The 17,010-nt window shown below is 46.6% G+C and overlaps 1 protein-coding gene across 3 annotated transcripts in view; it reads left to right on the plus strand.

Annotated features, from left to right (window-relative positions):
* Positions 1-13,316, plus strand: part of ZCCHC2 (zinc finger CCHC-type containing 2) — a 49,798-nt gene extending 36,482 nt beyond the window's left edge. For 2 of the 3 annotated variants that reach the window (XM_040985085.1, XM_040985087.1), the window contains exons 9-14: positions 508-643; positions 2,036-2,100; positions 2,383-2,477; positions 7,199-7,327; positions 9,620-11,119; positions 12,054-13,316. In XM_040985085.1, coding sequence (XP_040841019.1) covers positions 508-643; positions 2,036-2,100; positions 2,383-2,477; positions 7,199-7,327; positions 9,620-11,119; positions 12,054-12,121 — 1,993 coding nt within the window. In that variant the 3' untranslated portion in view covers positions 12,122-13,316. The remainder of the gene's footprint in view (positions 1-507; positions 644-2,035; positions 2,101-2,382; positions 2,478-7,198; positions 7,328-9,619; positions 11,120-12,053) is intronic. The other variant, XM_040985086.1, reaches the window with a different exon arrangement.
* The last annotated feature ends 3,694 nt before the right edge of the window (positions 13,317-17,010 follow it).

Consider the following 17,010-nt stretch of genomic DNA (forward strand, 5'->3'; position numbering starts at 1 on the left):
ATTTTTTTCAAACCAAGTTCCCTTATATTTTCTCATTTATTGACTTCTTAACATCCCTATATTTTGCAGTTTTATGATTTAAATTATTTTTTTCTGTTTCCCAATACTTTTCCAAAATTCTCAAAAGTCCACAGGCAAGAACTTCTTTCCTTGAACTCTTAGGACCTGTTTCTGTTGTCTGTCATGTACCCTTTAACTTTGCTGTGGACGTATGACTGTGTGAGCCTCTCCCTTTCTAGCCCTCAGTGCTACAAGGGAGCCACCATGGCTTGCAGTCAGTACCAGATTGTGCACATATTACTGCTTTTTTCAGTGACCAACATTCATGATTACATAAATGGGGGCTGCTTTTTTCTCACTGTGTACTTTTCCCCTTAGACCTCTCACTAGATATTGTGTACAGAACTAATACATGGAAGAAAGGGTTACTGTAATATCTTCATTGAAATAAAAAAGCAGGTTAGATTACTGAGGACTTTTCACACTTTGATAAACTTCTCTCAACAGCAGCATTGGTACAAATTGTTCTCCATTGGATGGGCTTACCATGCAATACTCTGAACAGAATGGAGTGGTGGACTGGCGGAAGCAAAACTGCACCACCGTGCAGCACCCAGAGCACTGTGTGACCTTGGCTGACCAAGTATGTGAGGCTTTTGTTGTGTTTGATGCTGTGTAAAGTGTTGCTACTCTATGGATTTGTAAACATGCAGTCAGTCCGTGTGACCAGAAGAAATGAAGTGTTTACATGTTACACTTTATACTGAGGTGGTATGTGCAGTCTAAGTGCTTGTGAAATCCTTTGTTTCTCATGGATGATTAGTGTACTTTAAATATGATACCTAAGTGTTTTATTCCAGCTAAGACCGTATTGTTCTGCTAAAACATTTTGATCTTGAGTGAATTCTCATGATTCACTCACGACTGACTGCTTCATGAGTAGTTTGCTGGCTCTGTGACCTGTGGTTTTCTCAAGAATTGGGGGTGTGATGAGGCTGGAGTGCTCTCAGCATGTAGTATTGACCCACAGGTGAGGAAGCATATGTGCCACGTGTGTAGCATGAATCCTCTCTCTGGAAATGTGATTCCCTAGCCTGGTTTGTTTTCAGCCAGCACTTAGATCCGAGTATTAACTTTTCCTGAATAGTGTTTTCACAGGCTAATACACTAATACCTATTTGAAGAAACTGTCGTTTGTTTCCATCCTACTCAGGGACCCATTATCTGAGCCATCTGATTATAGTTTCCCCACTCCACTACCTATGCCCTCTTTTCAAACAGCTGGCAAAATTGTGTTGTCAGTTTGTCTGACTGAACTTCTAGGAGAATACTAATAAATCTGAAGTGAATGTCAGTCATTCAATTCCATTTTTATTTTGCAGTCAGTAAGAGTAGGGTCAGAGCTCTCCTTTTTTGGTCTGTTCCCCAGAGGCTTTAAATGGATGGGGCTAAGCTGAGTCAAAGCCAGGAGGGAGCCAGGACCCCAAGGCAGGTCCGTGACGAGGGTGGATGGGGGGCAAATATTTAAGCTATCACACTCTTCATCCCAGGGTCTGCCTGAGCAGGAAGATGGGTTGTGAGTAGAAGGACTCTAACCAGATGTTGTGACAAGGAATCCAGCTGTCCCGACGTGCATCTTCAAACACATTCCAGCCCCATTTGCGTATTCCAACACATTTTCATTTCCAACCTATTTTTAAATTAAGTCACCTGCTGAACCACTGAATACATACTCTGTGACAAATATTTAGGAGAAAAATACTTACTATTTTTTTAAATAATCTGCAAGAGGCTCCTGGCTTCGAATTGGCTCAGCTCTGGCTGTTGCAGCCGCTTTGGGGAGTGAATCAATGGATGGAAAATCTTTCTGTCTCTCCTTCTCTCTGTATATTTGACTTTCCAATAAGAAAAACTTAAAAAAAAAAAAGAGGACATGGAGCGGCAGATGCCATTTTAATGTTTGATAGCAGAATGAAACAATGCCTGCGTAAGTGTAAGGTGCCTTTCATCTCTGTCTTTTCATTGTTTTTACTAGCATTCTGCTGAAAAGCGGAGCACGGCTTCAATAAGTAAGAAGAAAGGAAAGTCACAAATAGAAAAGTAAGTTTCAGCCAGAGTGCAGTTTTGGGGACAGCATGCAGTGTGATTGGCGGCATGCTCATGTGACCCAAAGTATCATTCCTGTTTGGTGTCCTCTGTTTAAGTTTTGGACTTAATCTTTTTTAGTTGAAAATATTAACATAGGTGGATGATAAAGATAAAACTGTTGTCAAATAGTGTATTTAGTTTGGAGGCCCTGAAGGATAAATCTTACTTGTATTTAGTAATACTGTACTTAAGGTGTGTGGTAGAAAATGTTGGTAACATGTGCATTTCATTTAGGGAGAAAATGAAAAAAGCAGATAACAGATTGAATAGCAGAATAAATGGTCTGAGAGTGTCTGCTCCTCAGCATGCCCATGGTGGTCCTGTGGAAGGTAAGAACATTTTTCTTTCACGTTCTCATCGCCTAAGGAGATTCAGCACGTTTTCTGTGTTAGATCTAAATACTGTGATTTTTACGTCACATAAAAGCATCAAGCAACTTGCAAGTGAAGCAGTTGTTGCTAGAGTCAGCTCAGGAAGTGTCGCCAGCCATGGTGGTGGACTTGCCTGCCCTGCCTTGAGCTCCCAGCTTGAGTCTCAGGCCAGTCCCTGCTCCGTGGCTGGCCATGTCTCGGGTTCTGGGGAATCTCGCCTGCACCTGTGCCCTTGGGTTAAGTCACTTTTCAGGGTGGTGCTGACTTTTTCATGATTGAGTAACTGCCTCTCCTGGGTTGTGGAGGGGAGCTTCAGTGGTGTTCTAAGCCTGAGTGCTTGCCTCATTTAGTAGTGCAGAGGAACACAGTACAGTGGTGGTTAGATGAAATAGTCGTTTTTAGGTGTAAGATTTTCGTCACTGAAAAAGGCCCCTTCTGCTCATTGGTTGTGGACTTTTCTGTTTGCTTACCTTTAGCATCAGTAGTGAAGAATGCTGTTAAGAGGCAGAGCTCACAAGCCTCTCGGAGAGTAGTTGGTCCCCTGCGCACCTGCCATACAAATAGGGGCTTTTTTTCATTCAAGTTTTGTTCCAATACTAGTGCATTCCATTGTGACTACAGTATAAATAACTGGAATACCTTTCTTACGTGGAGAATATTTTCTAGCTAGATGTGTATATAGAAAAATGTGTGCATTGTGATGGAAGAAAAATAGTTGCATTTTAAGTTTTAAAATCATGTCCACTTAGTGAATCGGCTAAAGAGAGGCTGGTGAAGGAGCCGGGGGAGTGAAGCGAGAATGGTGGGGAAAGCCCCTCTTGTCTGTGTAAGGATCCAGTTCCAGGAGAGCATTGTAGCATCACCACCGGGATTTCCCATGGTGATGGTACCTGATGGAGAGAAGGCTAAGAAACACTGAGATCTGCCCTGTTCCTGAAGGTTGGGGTAGCCTCTGCCCAGTTGCCCCGAGTCATTTTCCGTACTGCTACTTACTTGTCTGAGGTGCACACTGAATCGGATTGTTCTACCAGAACCCCTGTAGGTGTGTGCCACCCTCCACAAGATCATACTCTTTTCCTGTCATTTGGAATCCCTGCATGCCAGAGGCATCTAACTGTACTGTTTCCAGCCCCTGGTTTCCAGAACAAGCCCAGGGACTTGGTCAGATACCTGCTTATGGGCTTGGAGCTTGGGCTACCCCCTTTGTTTTATTGTGAGGCTTCTCACCTCTCTGGTTTCTCCATTTTCTCATTTGTATAACAGGAATAATGTCTGCCACCAGACTGTAAGAATTAAATGTGCATATAGAAAGCATTTAGCGAATATCAAGCAGTTAGGTGTTCAGTGTAGTTCTGTTTTCCTATTCTAAGACTAATAGCATAAACTTTGTAATAACATTCCAATTCTTTTTTCCCTTTATTTCTTAATTTTCAAGTATTATACCAAAAAAAAAAAAAAAACCTTAGCAGTGTTGGTTAGGTTATATCTTATTCTTTATCTGTAGTCACTGCTTTGTATTTATTTATGCTTATGGATAATAATGGAATAGAGCACACATTGTACAGCTTCATCGTGTTGTCAAATGAGGATCATTTGTATACTAATTCCAGCTTTAAAAAATACTCTGTTAGTTTCCCTTTGAAATATTAACTAAGAAGGCACTAGTAGTCAGATAATACATTTTGAGTTTTTCTTAAATTAGAGCAGCAGCTTGTAAAATGCAGATACTGTATTGACACTGAAAGTATTGGATCCTTCTGTTTATTAGGCTGTTAGGATACTTAAAATCCATATTCTAGCTTAAAATATGTATTGTTTAAATTTATTTTAGCATTTCTGTTTCAAGTAATAGTATATTCATTTGCCCCCCCCCAAAAACAAAACAAAACAAAACAAAACAAAAACTACCGAAGGGAGCAAAATCCCTCGCCTTGCTTTTCTGTGGTGTCTCTCCTAGGAAGGCGATCTGTCCTCAGCACAGCCCAGCTTGGTGTGTCTTCTGCAGACAGATGTGTGGGTGGCCTGGGGCAACTGGCAGGAACTGTCACTGCTCTGGTCCTCACCTCCCACCCTGATCTGCTGGTGCCAGTTGTGACACCAGAAAGAATTGCAAAACAAAAATCTCCAGCTTTCTTAGATAACCCAAATATTAAATGTGATTCTGTCACCTGTGATTTATCTGCAAGTTCTTAACTCTGAAACCTCATTCATAATTACAAATAACTAGAATGTGTACTCTTAGAAGAGACTTAATGTTTTAAGGGTTTTTTTTGTCACCTTAATTATGTGTAAGGCCTTTGATTGTTTGGGACGTGATAAAAGCATGTAAATCTATTTAAAATAAGGGCAATTTATGGAATATCCTCTGTTATTTTTTCTTCCTTACCTTCCACACCTTTTAAATCTCTGGCAGATCACGTAAGTTTTGAGTTACAAGGTTCTTTGTTAATTCTGAATCAATTCTGAATCTTTGTTTCTTCTGAATTTTCAAAGAAAATTATGTTTAGTATAGTTCTGTATTTACCTCTGTAAAATGTAATTCAGCATGTTAATTTGATAATTAGTGTATCAGCATAGTGTAAAAATTGTCTTGAAGTTTTGGAAAGAACTAGTTTGCTTTTAAGATTTATTTATTTCAGCAGCTGAGTGACAGGGAGTGACTGAGAAGGAGATCTTCCAATCACTGGTTCATTCCCCAGATGACAATGCCCGAGGTTGGTCTAGCTCAGTCTGGCCAGGAGCCCACAACTCTCCCACATGGGTGGTGGGACCCAAGCACTCTGCTTTCCCAGGCACATTAGCAAGGTGCTGGATCAAAAGTACAGCAGCCAGGACTTGAACTGGTGGTGCCCATATGGGATGTCAGCATTGCTGGCAGTGCCATACCTGCTATTGGGTCCAAAGAACTGCGTTTAAGGGGAACAACAACAAAGAAACAATGGGCCAGCATTGTGGCATAATGGGCTAAGTCACCACCTGCAATGCAGCATCCCTTATGAACACTGGTTCAAGGTTCAGCTGCTCCACTTCCAATCCAGCTCTGTGCTAATCCACCTGGGAAAACAGTGGAGCATGGCCCAAGCACTTGGGCCTCAGCATGGCACCCATATGACAGATGTGGAAGAAGCTTCTGGTTCCTGAATTTGACCAGGATAAGGCCATTGCAGCCATTTGGGGAGTGAGCTAGCTGATGAAAAGTCTGTTCCTCTTTCTTGTAATTTTGCCTTTCAGTTAAACCAAATGGGGAAAAACATTCTGACGCTTGCTCTGTGATGTTTCAAAGATTCCTCCATAATGTTACTATCTTAACTTTCAGTATACACCACTCCCATATAGTTCCCTTTTAGTCCATCATTTCTATTTGAAAATATCTTTGTTTCTCTGAATCCTTGGATTTTGTCGTGTGTTCCTTGAAATGTTAGTGGGTATGATTTCCATGTGTGCTGCAGTTTTTTGGCTTCTTTTCTTTCTTCTGGTCAATGCCAGCTTGTTTGGCTGCCATGGCACATGAGGTGGTCTACAGAGAGCCAGTGGTGGTGAGGTGGGTCCATTAGTCCCGCTGGGATGGCAGTCACAAGCTGTTACTCAGAGAAAATTACATCGGCAAAGTCATATACATACATTTCTGTAGAAGTGGTCCATGAACTCTGCTGCCACTTTGCTCGTAACCGTATTAGATTGTGAGCAGTTTTCCCTGGGCCATTTGGCATCTAATTAGTTGCCTCAAAGGAATCAGCAATGTTTGCATTCTTCATGGCACTATTTTTCTTCAGCATTGATCCAGTGTTTACTTGGACTAGGCCATCTTAGCAATCTTAGCACTGAAATGTATCCTTTTCATGAGATAAAGATTAGACAACTAAACTGCTCATTATACAAAGTCTTGTCTTAAGCATATGTTTTGCTCAGGCAATCAATAGCACCTTTGTTGGTTCTACCAGAGGAGTCCTTTTTACTAACTTAAGAACCCTCTAGAATTCCTTACATGGAAATAGATGCACCAAGTATGTGTTGGATGCTTGCTGTAAGGTAGAAGCTATGCTAGCTGCTGGGGCTTACAGAAAGAACAGGCCCAAAATTGCTAAGTCTGGGCTGGAGTAGGGATGTCCACTCTTGCAGATTCCAGTAATTTCTCCTTAGGTTCTCAGAGCAGCTATAGCTGAATGATCGTAGCACATATTGAACTTTACTCTCACCTCACTATTTGGCTTGGCTGTGGGCAGAACAGAGGGCTACTTAATTTAGAAGACAGACAGCTAAATGTTATTTAAGTGCTCGGCCCTATAATTTTAATTGAACAGACATTTGAGCAGTCCTTTCTGTTCTGGAGCTAAAGTTTTAAAGACTAGATTTTCTAACAGTCTCAAGAATTAAAATATTTTGACTTTAGAAAGTGGCTCAAAGTGGTATTATTGAACCAGTGATATTAATAAGCAGACCCTATAAAGAATCCTAAGTCCTGATTTTTTAAGGCATTAAGACTTCTATGCCTTTAAATACATATTTATAAATTATTTTCTGTTATCATTATAACTTAGTTTTCACATAGATAAAGGAAAAAATTTCATAGGTTGATTTTTAAGAAAACTGACCAAAAACATTTATTACTATAAGTTTCTAATGGTTACATTTGTGAATTTTACTACTTAGCATGAGTTTTTAAGATTTGTTCTTTTTAGATGTGAATTTGGACATCGGATCTGGACATGACACATGTGGAGAAACATCTTCAGAGAGTTACAGTTCTCCCTCTAGTCCTCGACGTGATGGAAGAGAGAGTTTTGAAAGTGAAGAAGAGAAAGACAGAGGTTTGCTTTTTAGGAGGGGGTGTAGGGAGAGGGGATTGGGTGGAGGGAGTGGTAGTTGTTTCAAACTAAGACAAGGAGTTTCATGTTTCTGCAAATGAATGTATATGGCAATAGAAAGATAAAACCGTTCCAGCTATCTTCCAGGTCCTTCTTGGGTGTACTTTTTTTTTTTTTTTTTTTTTTTGCTTTTACTTTAAACCAAATTTGTATCTTTAGAACATAGGGATTTCTTCAATCTATGTTTCAGTTTCTATCATCTTGTCTGTTTAGTTCATGTTACACTGATGGAACTAGTGGAGAGGTAGGAGTTCCATTCCCAGCTACTGTTTTCTGTGTGTGTTACTCTTCCATGTGCAGAAACTCCAGTCTTCCTTGGAAGTACACGTAGCCACAATGAGGATGTAGCCTTCTAGATTGCCAGGAGTGTTTGAGAGCCCTCTGGGGACATCTTATTTCCAGTGTTCTGATGCTACTAAGTAATTTTGACACATGTCCTCTGCTTAAGAACCTGTGAAGGAACAGAGCACTCAGGCTACTGGATCCCTGGCACCACGTCAGCCCTGGGGACCTTGGGAACCTTGCAGACCTGCCACCCTTGATTCTCATAGCTGCTGTGGGTGAGGGACTGTTAGAGCTGGAGAAGTGGGGGGGCTAGGACTAAGACAAAGTTCTCTGAGGCTCTGTTTGCATGACCAAACATTTCGCAATTTGCTGCAAGCCTTTAGCTAATTTTGCCAGGATTTTTACTGCTTTTATGGGAAAAGTAGGTCATTGGCGGTCCTTTCCTCTGCCGTTTGGGTCTGGAAGTGAGATCTCTGAACTCAGTACTGCTGAATGAGGGCATCTTGCTTTGCACGTGTTGACAACATGTGAGGGTCAGCATCTTGGGCATAATGTATTGTCCCTCCTGGCAGGCAGTGTCAGTCCTAATGCCCCTGTCCTGGAGCTCGGGGCCACCACCTTGTGTGTTAGGGAGCTGGGGCACAGCGCTGCTTCGTCTCTGCTTTGCAGCTATGTTGTCATCACACCAGACACCAGACCTAGCCGGTGCACATAATGATTCTACCAGCAGGCCTACTGACTGTTAGGAGAAGTTAGGCCTGCTCATCTGTTAGGAGAAGTGCATGTTGGAGCCATTCCCCACTTGCTCTCGGCCCTTAGCTACACAGTAGCTGGCATGAATCACACCATCAGCATGTGGTGATGTTAAGTAGATTTCGTTTATCCTTTCCCAGGAAGACTAGTTTGTTTTTAGTGTCATATCAAAACTGATTTACATGTTAAACTGAAAAATCCAGTTTTTAACCTTAATAAACTTAAATATTTCTTTAGATTTTTAGTAAGTTGTAGCAGATTCAGTATAGCTCCTATATACAATTCTAAGACGCTTAATTTGAGTCAGCTTATGTCTAAGCAGAAAGATTTTAGAAGAGTTACTGTTTTTAGCTGTGTCGACTATGTCCACCTCACAGTGCATTGCCCTGTGCATCAGTGTGAAAATCCAGGAAAACCATAGCTGATGTTAGTGTGTCGAGGAGTGAGAGGAGTGCTGCAGGAGAAAGAGGTGCCTTCCAGTTCTGTGTCTGCCATTGGGCCGGTTTGTGTGTTATGGCTTTAAATTTAAAAATTTTCTTTCTATTAAAATACTAAGTAAGAATATTACATTCTTAACAATTTCATTCACTATCTTTAGAAGTTTGAATTAAATGTTGTCTTGATTTTCTTTTAAGAACTGAAAACCTTGGATTTGGCAGTGTAGAGTTAAAATCTCAAATGGATTATCTAAAATTAAGCATTAAAGAGTACCTAACACTTAGTAACAAGATATTAAATAGGTATGTTTTATACTTTGCTTTGTTCAGTCTCTCTTTAGATTTTTGTTGCTTGTATTTTTGTATCTGTAGATATATAGATACAGATTTTTTTTTTTTGAGAGAGAGACCTCCCATGCAGTGCTCCACTTCCTGGATGCCTGCAGAAGCTGGGGCGAGTCCAGGTTCAGCCCAGCTCGCGGCCACCTCGCAGGTTCCATATGTATGCAGGCCACTGGAGCCAGGAACCAGAGCCAAGGTGCAGGCCGTGCACTCTGCTGCAGATGGAGGGGTCTTCACTGCTGACCAGGCGTTGTCATGATGACCCCAAATTAAAAACTCATTTGTAGAGTCAGGGGACCTGGAAAGAGCACATTCTACATACTAGTAAATTTTAGCTCAATGTGAAATTCTAGTGGGAAAGGTGGGAGTTGGCTGTTGACTAGGCGTTAACGATGCCTGTTTTCATGTGTTTCTCTAGACACAGACAGCAACTCTGAGGATTCTGGGAATCCATCAACAGCCAGGTTCACAGGTTATGGCTCTGTCAACCAGACTGTCACCGTCAAGCCAACTGTTCAGATTGCTGGTCTAGGAAATGCGAATGGAAACCTCTTAGAAGATCCCTTAAGCTCACCCAAGTACCCTCCCATTCCTTTTATGCCAGCTTTACACTGTGTCATGCACAATGGTGCCCCAAAAGCTGAAGTTGTCATTCCTGTCTCCAAATCTACTGACGGCAAAACCTTGGGCATGCTTGTGCCCAGGCCTGTAGCTATTTCTGCAGTCAGGGAGTCGGCCAGTGCAGCACCTGTGGGAATCCTGGGGCCCACAGCCCCCACTGGAGAAGCAGAGAAGCACCGTGACCTGCTGGTTCCCCCTTTACCCACCCCATCCACCTTCCTTCCCCATGGGAGCACTCCCACATTGCACCCACCATTTCAGGGGCTAAAGTCACCACCGCCACAGGGATCTGCTGAGAATTGCACGGTGAATATCCCCCAACAGCCAACAGCAAGCCTGAGCATCGGATCACCAACCACTGCCTTTATTCATGTCCATAGCCCTGGGGGCTTCCCAGGATCTCCTGTGACTGCCACGGACCCCATCACCAAGTCTGCACCCCCAGTGGGAGGACTGAATCAAATGGTGCCTCAAATTGAGGGAAGCACAGGGACAGCCCCTCAGCCTACCAATGTGAAGGTAGTTCTTCCAGCAGCTGGCCTCTCAGCTGCCCAGCCACCAGCTCCCTACACCTTGCCGGGCTCGCCCCTCGCTGCCAGCGTGCTCCCCACCCCAAGTTCCAGCGTGCTCAACCCAGCCGCCACGTCGGCACAGCCTGTGAGTGCAGGCCTCAGCCAGGCCCAGGCAACTGTTCCTGCTGCTGTTCCCACCCACACACCGGGTCCGGCACCAAGCCCCAGCCCCGCCCTGACCCACAGCACCGCGCAGAGTGACAGCACGCCATACATCAGCGCCGGGGGAAGCTCAAGCACTAACGGGACAGTGGTGCCACCAGCGCCGCAGCAGATGGGCTCGGGTCCTTGTGGCTCTTGTGGGCGCAGGTGCAGCTGTGGGACCAATGGAAACCTGCAGCTCAACAGTTACTATTACCCCAACCCAGTGCCCGGGCCAATGTACCGAGTCCCGTCCTTCTTCACCCTGCCATCCATTTGCAATGGCAGCTACCTCAGCCAAGCACATCAGAGCAATGGAAACCAACTTCCCTTTTTTCTGCCTCAGACTCCATATGCAAACGGACTGGTGCATGACCCAGTCATGGGGAGCCAGGCCAGCTATGGTTTGCAGCAGATGGCAGGATTTGGGAGGTTCTACCCTGTCTATGCAGCACCCAATGGAGTTGCCAGCGCCAGCGGTTCGGGGCCCAAGAAGAATGCCACTGTGTCGTGTTACAACTGTGGTGTGAGCGGACACTATGCCCAGGACTGTAAGCAGTCGTCCATGGAGGCCAATCAGCAAGGTAATCCCGCTAACTCCCACAGGACTTGTTTCTGAGCTCCCCCGGGCCTCCTTCCTTCCCTTAGTGATCACGTGAGCCCCTGGGTGCTGAAGGAGCCGAGTGTGGATGTGTGTGTTTATGGAGATTGTGTTCACTGACATCATAAATGCGAGGAGAGAACCCTAGTGTAGGCCTAGCACAAGGGAGTTCAGAGGACTCTAGTTCTAACCAAAAGACAAACAAAAGGCACTTTGCGAGGCGTCTGTGGGAACTTGCACTCTAACATTAGATCTTTTGCTTGCAACACTTTTTTATTTTTAAAGTTACACTCCTGTTTCGCAGAGTAAGCAGAGTTTGAAATAGTAAACAGCTAACGAAGCCACCCAGCCGTCTGTCAGCCATCTGAGGGGTCAGGGCCTAGTGGCTGTGCTTTCCTGGCCAGCCTTGTCTCCCTTCTACTGTTCTCCATCCCGCATGTGGTCCGAGAGAAATTCCAGGTTCTGTTGCATTTTACCTGAGTAAATGAGTAGTCAGCTGAGTAGTCAGCTGAGTAGTCAGCTGGGGCTTGCGAGCTGGGAGAGCTGAAGTCAGTTTTAATATTACCACCAGGAAAAAAGACAGTGCTCATGAAGTATGAGTGAAGTGCTGAAGAATTTAGTGTTGACCTCAGCTGTCACTTTCCACTTGCATCTGGCCTGTGTAACCGAGTCAGATCTTTCTTAGGGAGCAGTCTGGAGGTGGGAATACATAAATTAGGCATTTTAAAAGGAGAAGCTGGTTGACAGCTCTAGGTTGAACTTGAAGCACAAACTTCAAGTCTTCAGAAGGAACTTTGCTGTTCAGAGTGGTGCTAGCACTGAGGCGGGTGCCTTTGAGAGCGTGCCGTTTGGGATCTGTGCGGTGTGATGTGGGTCGTGTAAGCGGTGACTTAGCAGTTCTGTCTCTCCCGTTTTAGGCACTTACAGACTGAGATACGCACCTCCCCTCCCCCCTCCTAGTGATCCGTTGGATTCTGCAGACTGAACCAAGTAAAGCTTCCTACTTTATACCCTGGAGTGTGGGGAGGCGTGGGTGTGGAGGGGAGGAAAGGAAAGGTATTTGGTTTGTTTCTTTGTCTATACATTTGCTAGATTTCTATGCAGTTGGGATTTTTCCTTTCTCTTGTACCAATGTCCAAAACAAGGATGAACGGGGTACCCCAAGCCCATCGTCTCCTGGTTCCCGATGCGGCCTCCGAGGGGAGACGGTGCCGCGCGCTGTTTATTACACTGAATACTTGCTGTGTGCAATGTTTACTGAATCTTTAAAACTGTGTATTTGATTTTTTTATAACACTGGTGACAGTCACATGGTTTTGGAAAAAAAAAAACTGCTTCTTCCCCAAGCTTTTCTTACTTTCTCCCTAAACTCCACGTTTCTCGCCAGCTCCCTCCACGCTTGCTGGCTACGCACGGGTGACCAGCTGTGTCTCTGTCCCCACTCATAAAGGCTCTGCTGTAAATCAAGGGCGAGTGGGAGACAAGAGCCCCCACGCTGTGTGTGTGCACACCGTGAACAGCATCCCACGCGCACAATGACACATGGCACTTGTTGTCCAAATCAGAATGAAAGCAAGAGGAACAGGCAACACCATATGAAGTTGAAAAAATAGGACACATGAAATAGACACACAGAGGCGTTCTTTAAAAAAACAAAAATGGAAAACATCACCAGAAACGCTCCTGACTTCCATCAGCCCTTCCTGGCCCGTTGCTTCAGAGCAGAGCCACCCTGCTGGCACGAGTGGTGTGCTGGTCCCCGTGTGCTTGTGTTTGTAGTGATGTCAGCCGGTTGTACATGCCTCCCACACCAGTCCCGCTCACACACTACCTTGTCCTGTACCAACTGTTACAGTGTTGCGTTGTTTCAGATGTGTGTGGTCTTACAGTCTGAACAGAGCTGTGGGGTTCCACAAAGTCAGGTCTTTGTTCCCTGTCTCTCGTAGCCAAGTCACTTTTATAACAGTTTACCACTCTGCTTGATTATAATGTGAAAGACTGAAATTCCAAGTGTGTTAAGATGGTATTAATCATGTCAGTGTCATGTCACTAAGTTTAATGCTGCTGTTGAAAAATGAGTTTTTAAAAAGCCAATCTATGTACTAAATTGCTTCCAGGTAATTTTTGATTTCCTAAAGTGCACTGGGGTTATCTGGAAGCGGGGGTGTGCGTGCTGGTGACTGCCGCGCCCCGGCAGTGAGCATGTGCCCCGGGAGCCCCTGCCTCGGGTGAGTGCCCACTGGTTGGACCCCGTCGCGGGCACTAACTCTGGCGTACCACAGAGGAAGCGCCGGGTCTGCTCTGGGTTCAGAAGCCTAATGGATTGCTAGACAAAAGCAAAAACTTGAAGAAGCTTAATTGGCTGCTTCCTAAGTAGCATTTATATTTATAGCACCAATGTACATTTTGAAACTTTCAGGGGTGGGGTTATGGGGAAGGGGGGGAAGGGGTGTGACGGGCTAGATGAAAGCTTTAATTTAGAAAGAAAAAGTTTGAGTAAAGGAAATTATTTTGAGTAAATATATTTTATTTGATCTGGGTATTTTTGGACCACATTATTAAATTAATTGTTAAGCTGCAGTTGAGTTGTTCAAGTGAGAGTGCCGGTTAGCCACGTGTGGAGCGCGTTGTGGATCACCTGCTGGTTGTACCTTATGGAACTTATTTTATGATTTCAGATACTGTACTGTACACAGGAGGTATGTCACCTCCTCCTTATTTGTATGTTTACCATATACTTTGATATTTGAAATGTTATGTACTGGAAAGGCCACTTATATTTCTAGAACAGATTGGATTTTATGCAACATTTTTTCCTTGAATTAACAGCAATAAAAAAAAAATGAAAAACAGCTTAAGAATTGTGCCTTATTGCAAATTTTCTGAAAGTGAAAGATAGGGCCATCATTTATGGTGTTTCTTCCAGATAAAGCCAGTTCTCTGGAACTGGGTGTTCAATCCCAGTTATTCATCAGTTTAGAGTTTCTTTCCTGGCCCCCTGGATAGGGAGGGAGCCTGCTGTGGGTGGGAGCACCTTGCACCTGCATTGCCGACTCCCTGAGGCCTTCCCTCATCTGTGAGCTGGGCCTCTGTCACAGGACACAGGGTTCTGTGAGCTCATTGCTTCCCTCTTACCTCACTGGCAAGACACGTTTGGGGGGGCCGCACTCATGCCCCAAAGCCCTGAGTGACTGCAGGCATCTGGTGCGACACGTCTGTCCGCAGCTGGGCCTGGAGCTGACTGCATGTCAGCAGCACCACTGCGTGCCTTAGTGTGGGTGCTGGGCCGCCCGGGCACGATCCCTGCACTGCCTGGGCCTTGCCTGTCTGCTCAGCCCAACGTTGCCCGCACACACGCAGCTAGCATGTCTGCGTACCTGACCTGGTGCTGATCCCAGGGATTCGTCACCGCAGCTGTTCACCTGCACATCCTGCGGAAAAGCTTGTGTGACTAACGGACTCGGCCCCCCATGATTTTCTATGTACTTAGTGCAGCCCCTTGTAGGGACGAATGGTGTTCCCGATCCTCTGTCAGCGGGCAGTTGGCTGCTGTTAGGAACAAGGCTGCTGACAGTTTTGTGCTGGTCTCCCAGTGGTCGTGAGCCCAAGTTCTCCAGGGTTATATTCCCTACCAGGCCGTTGGATGGCATCTTCGAGGTTGGCCACACTGCTTGCCAGGCAACTCGCGGACACACCTGCAGCTTACTAGAGACCTGTGGATCCACAGCCAGGCGAGAACCCTCTGGTGATCTCCCTGCACGGAGCAGGAGAGCGATGACAGAGGTGCGGGATGGTGACGGGGCAGCGGGCACTCCTAGTGCACAGCGGAGGGCATAGTCATGTGAGAGGTGGCTACAGCTGGTGAAGTCACTCAGTGGTGTTGCTGGGTGCACATACGCTGTTGCAGGTACAGGTTGCAGATGGAAAGGCAGAGAGGTAATTGTTAAGGTTGGGGAAGGCAGTGAGGGCCTGGACTGCAGTGCTGGCAGCGGGCAAAGTTTGCCTAGGAAAAACACGAGGAGCGGAATGGACCCATGACCCCCGCTTCCGTGCATGCTGATTGATGGTGCTCGAAGCCCAGCCCGTGAGGCCCTAGTGAGAGGATTCGGGGGGAGTCACATGCCTGCAGCAGAACAACAAGGCAGTTGGTAGCCCGACTCTACCCTAACCACATCTGGAATGAAAGGTGTGTGCTGGGCCCCTCCCCGCCAGATGCCCCAGGAAGCGCTGGGAGCACTTCAACGCCATACCCACCTCCTGCCTCCGGAATCTGCTTGGTTCTGTGGTCACTGCACGCAGCGCCTGTGCAGAGGGGGCGCTCCCATGGGCCACAGCTCAGAACAGAACCTGCCTTGCCCTCTCCGCTGGCCGCACATGGATGTGCAGCACCTGACCACCCAGGAGATACACGGGCACTGGAGACCCCATCCACAGTGGGCTGTGGGTGTGGCCACCATGGGCTCTCTGCACTCCCAAGTCCTGGTCAGCTCCCGGAAACCGCTGGGGTGGGTGGGGACAGCGAGGTGGATGGGGAGAATTCATCGCCACTTTGCTCCTTCAGCTCCGGTTCTGCTCCCTTGTGCAGAGCAGGTCAGAGGCGGCTTCCCAGCAGAAGAAACTGGTCACAGAGCACCAGCACCCCCTGGTGGGAGAGAAAGACCCTGCAAGCAAGCCGATGTGACTTCCTGGTGGTCTTGTATAGAGGAAATTAAATCTGAGAAAAACCTCTGGGCTTGTAAGCCTATACCCCACCACCCAGACAGCACAAACCGTCTGCTCCTCTGGTGTCCAGGTGTGTCCTGAACTGACTGCCAGGCCCCGCCAGTGCCCCCTTCCCTGTACTCCTCCCTGGCCCTGTCTTCACACAGAGCTTGTGAAAAATGGACAAATTAAAGTGATAGGAGAGCCCAGGGGTGATCCAGGCACAGGGCCCCTGGATTCCCGTGAGAGTCTGGGAACACCCCGTTGGCCTGCAGGCTGGAGGCCTGGGCTGCGTGGTCAGGAGAGGGCAGGCCTTGGGCAGCACCCAGCCCCCGTGTGGCCATACAACTGCACTGAGCCAGGAGGCAGCCCCGTGAGTGCCAGCCTGCACTGGTGGGGGGTGAAACACAGGTGCCCTGTTGCTGGGCTCTGTAAAGGTGGATGGGTGTGGATGTGGCGAAGGGCAGAACCTGCCAGGCCAAGGGGTGAGGGTGAGGGGACAAGCGGAAGTTCTAACTTTGACACAGCGACTGGCGCAGGCCACCCTGGCCCCTAGCCATAGCCCCTAGAAGCACACCATCAAAGCTCAAGAACATGGTGGCCACCCCTGCCTTGCCCAATGCCAAAAACGCCACCAGGATACTACCTAGTGGTCACTGAACACTTACTGCAAACACACTGGAGTTGGTTCTTGTGTGTTACATGGTAACCTGTGACAGTCCTGTCAGGGGTTCCCAGCACCAACCCCCACCCCCAGCCCACTTGCAGGTGACCTTCGCAGGCCACTCTGCAGAGGGGGACAGCAGCAGTTGCTTTGCAGCTGGGTAGGGAGAGTCACAAATGGCAAGACACAGTCTCATGCTACACGTGCAGGTGGTCCTCGGCGCACTTCGCACAATCAGCCCTGACACAGCTCACTACCCTCATCGCAACCCTGGGAGGCAGCTGCACACTGTCTCACTGTCAGGAAAACTGTCAGGAAGGCTAGGTGTCGGTGCCCAAGAGCACTGAGCCTGCAGCTATGGCTCCACACCACCTCCGTGTCAGCATCACCAACAGACAGCCCCACACAGGACCAGGCCCTGTCCACTGCCTTGCCGCACTGCAGCCCTCCTCACACCCACCCGCATCTTACCTGAAAGCTCGTGAGCCAGACTCCAGAGAACTGTCCAG

Source organism: Ochotona curzoniae, unplaced genomic scaffold (genome assembly GCF_017591425.1).
Source record: "Ochotona curzoniae isolate NIBS_2020 unplaced genomic scaffold, NIBS_Ocur_1.0 contig_43, whole genome shotgun sequence".
Lineage (NCBI taxonomy): Eukaryota > Metazoa > Chordata > Mammalia > Lagomorpha > Ochotonidae > Ochotona > Ochotona curzoniae.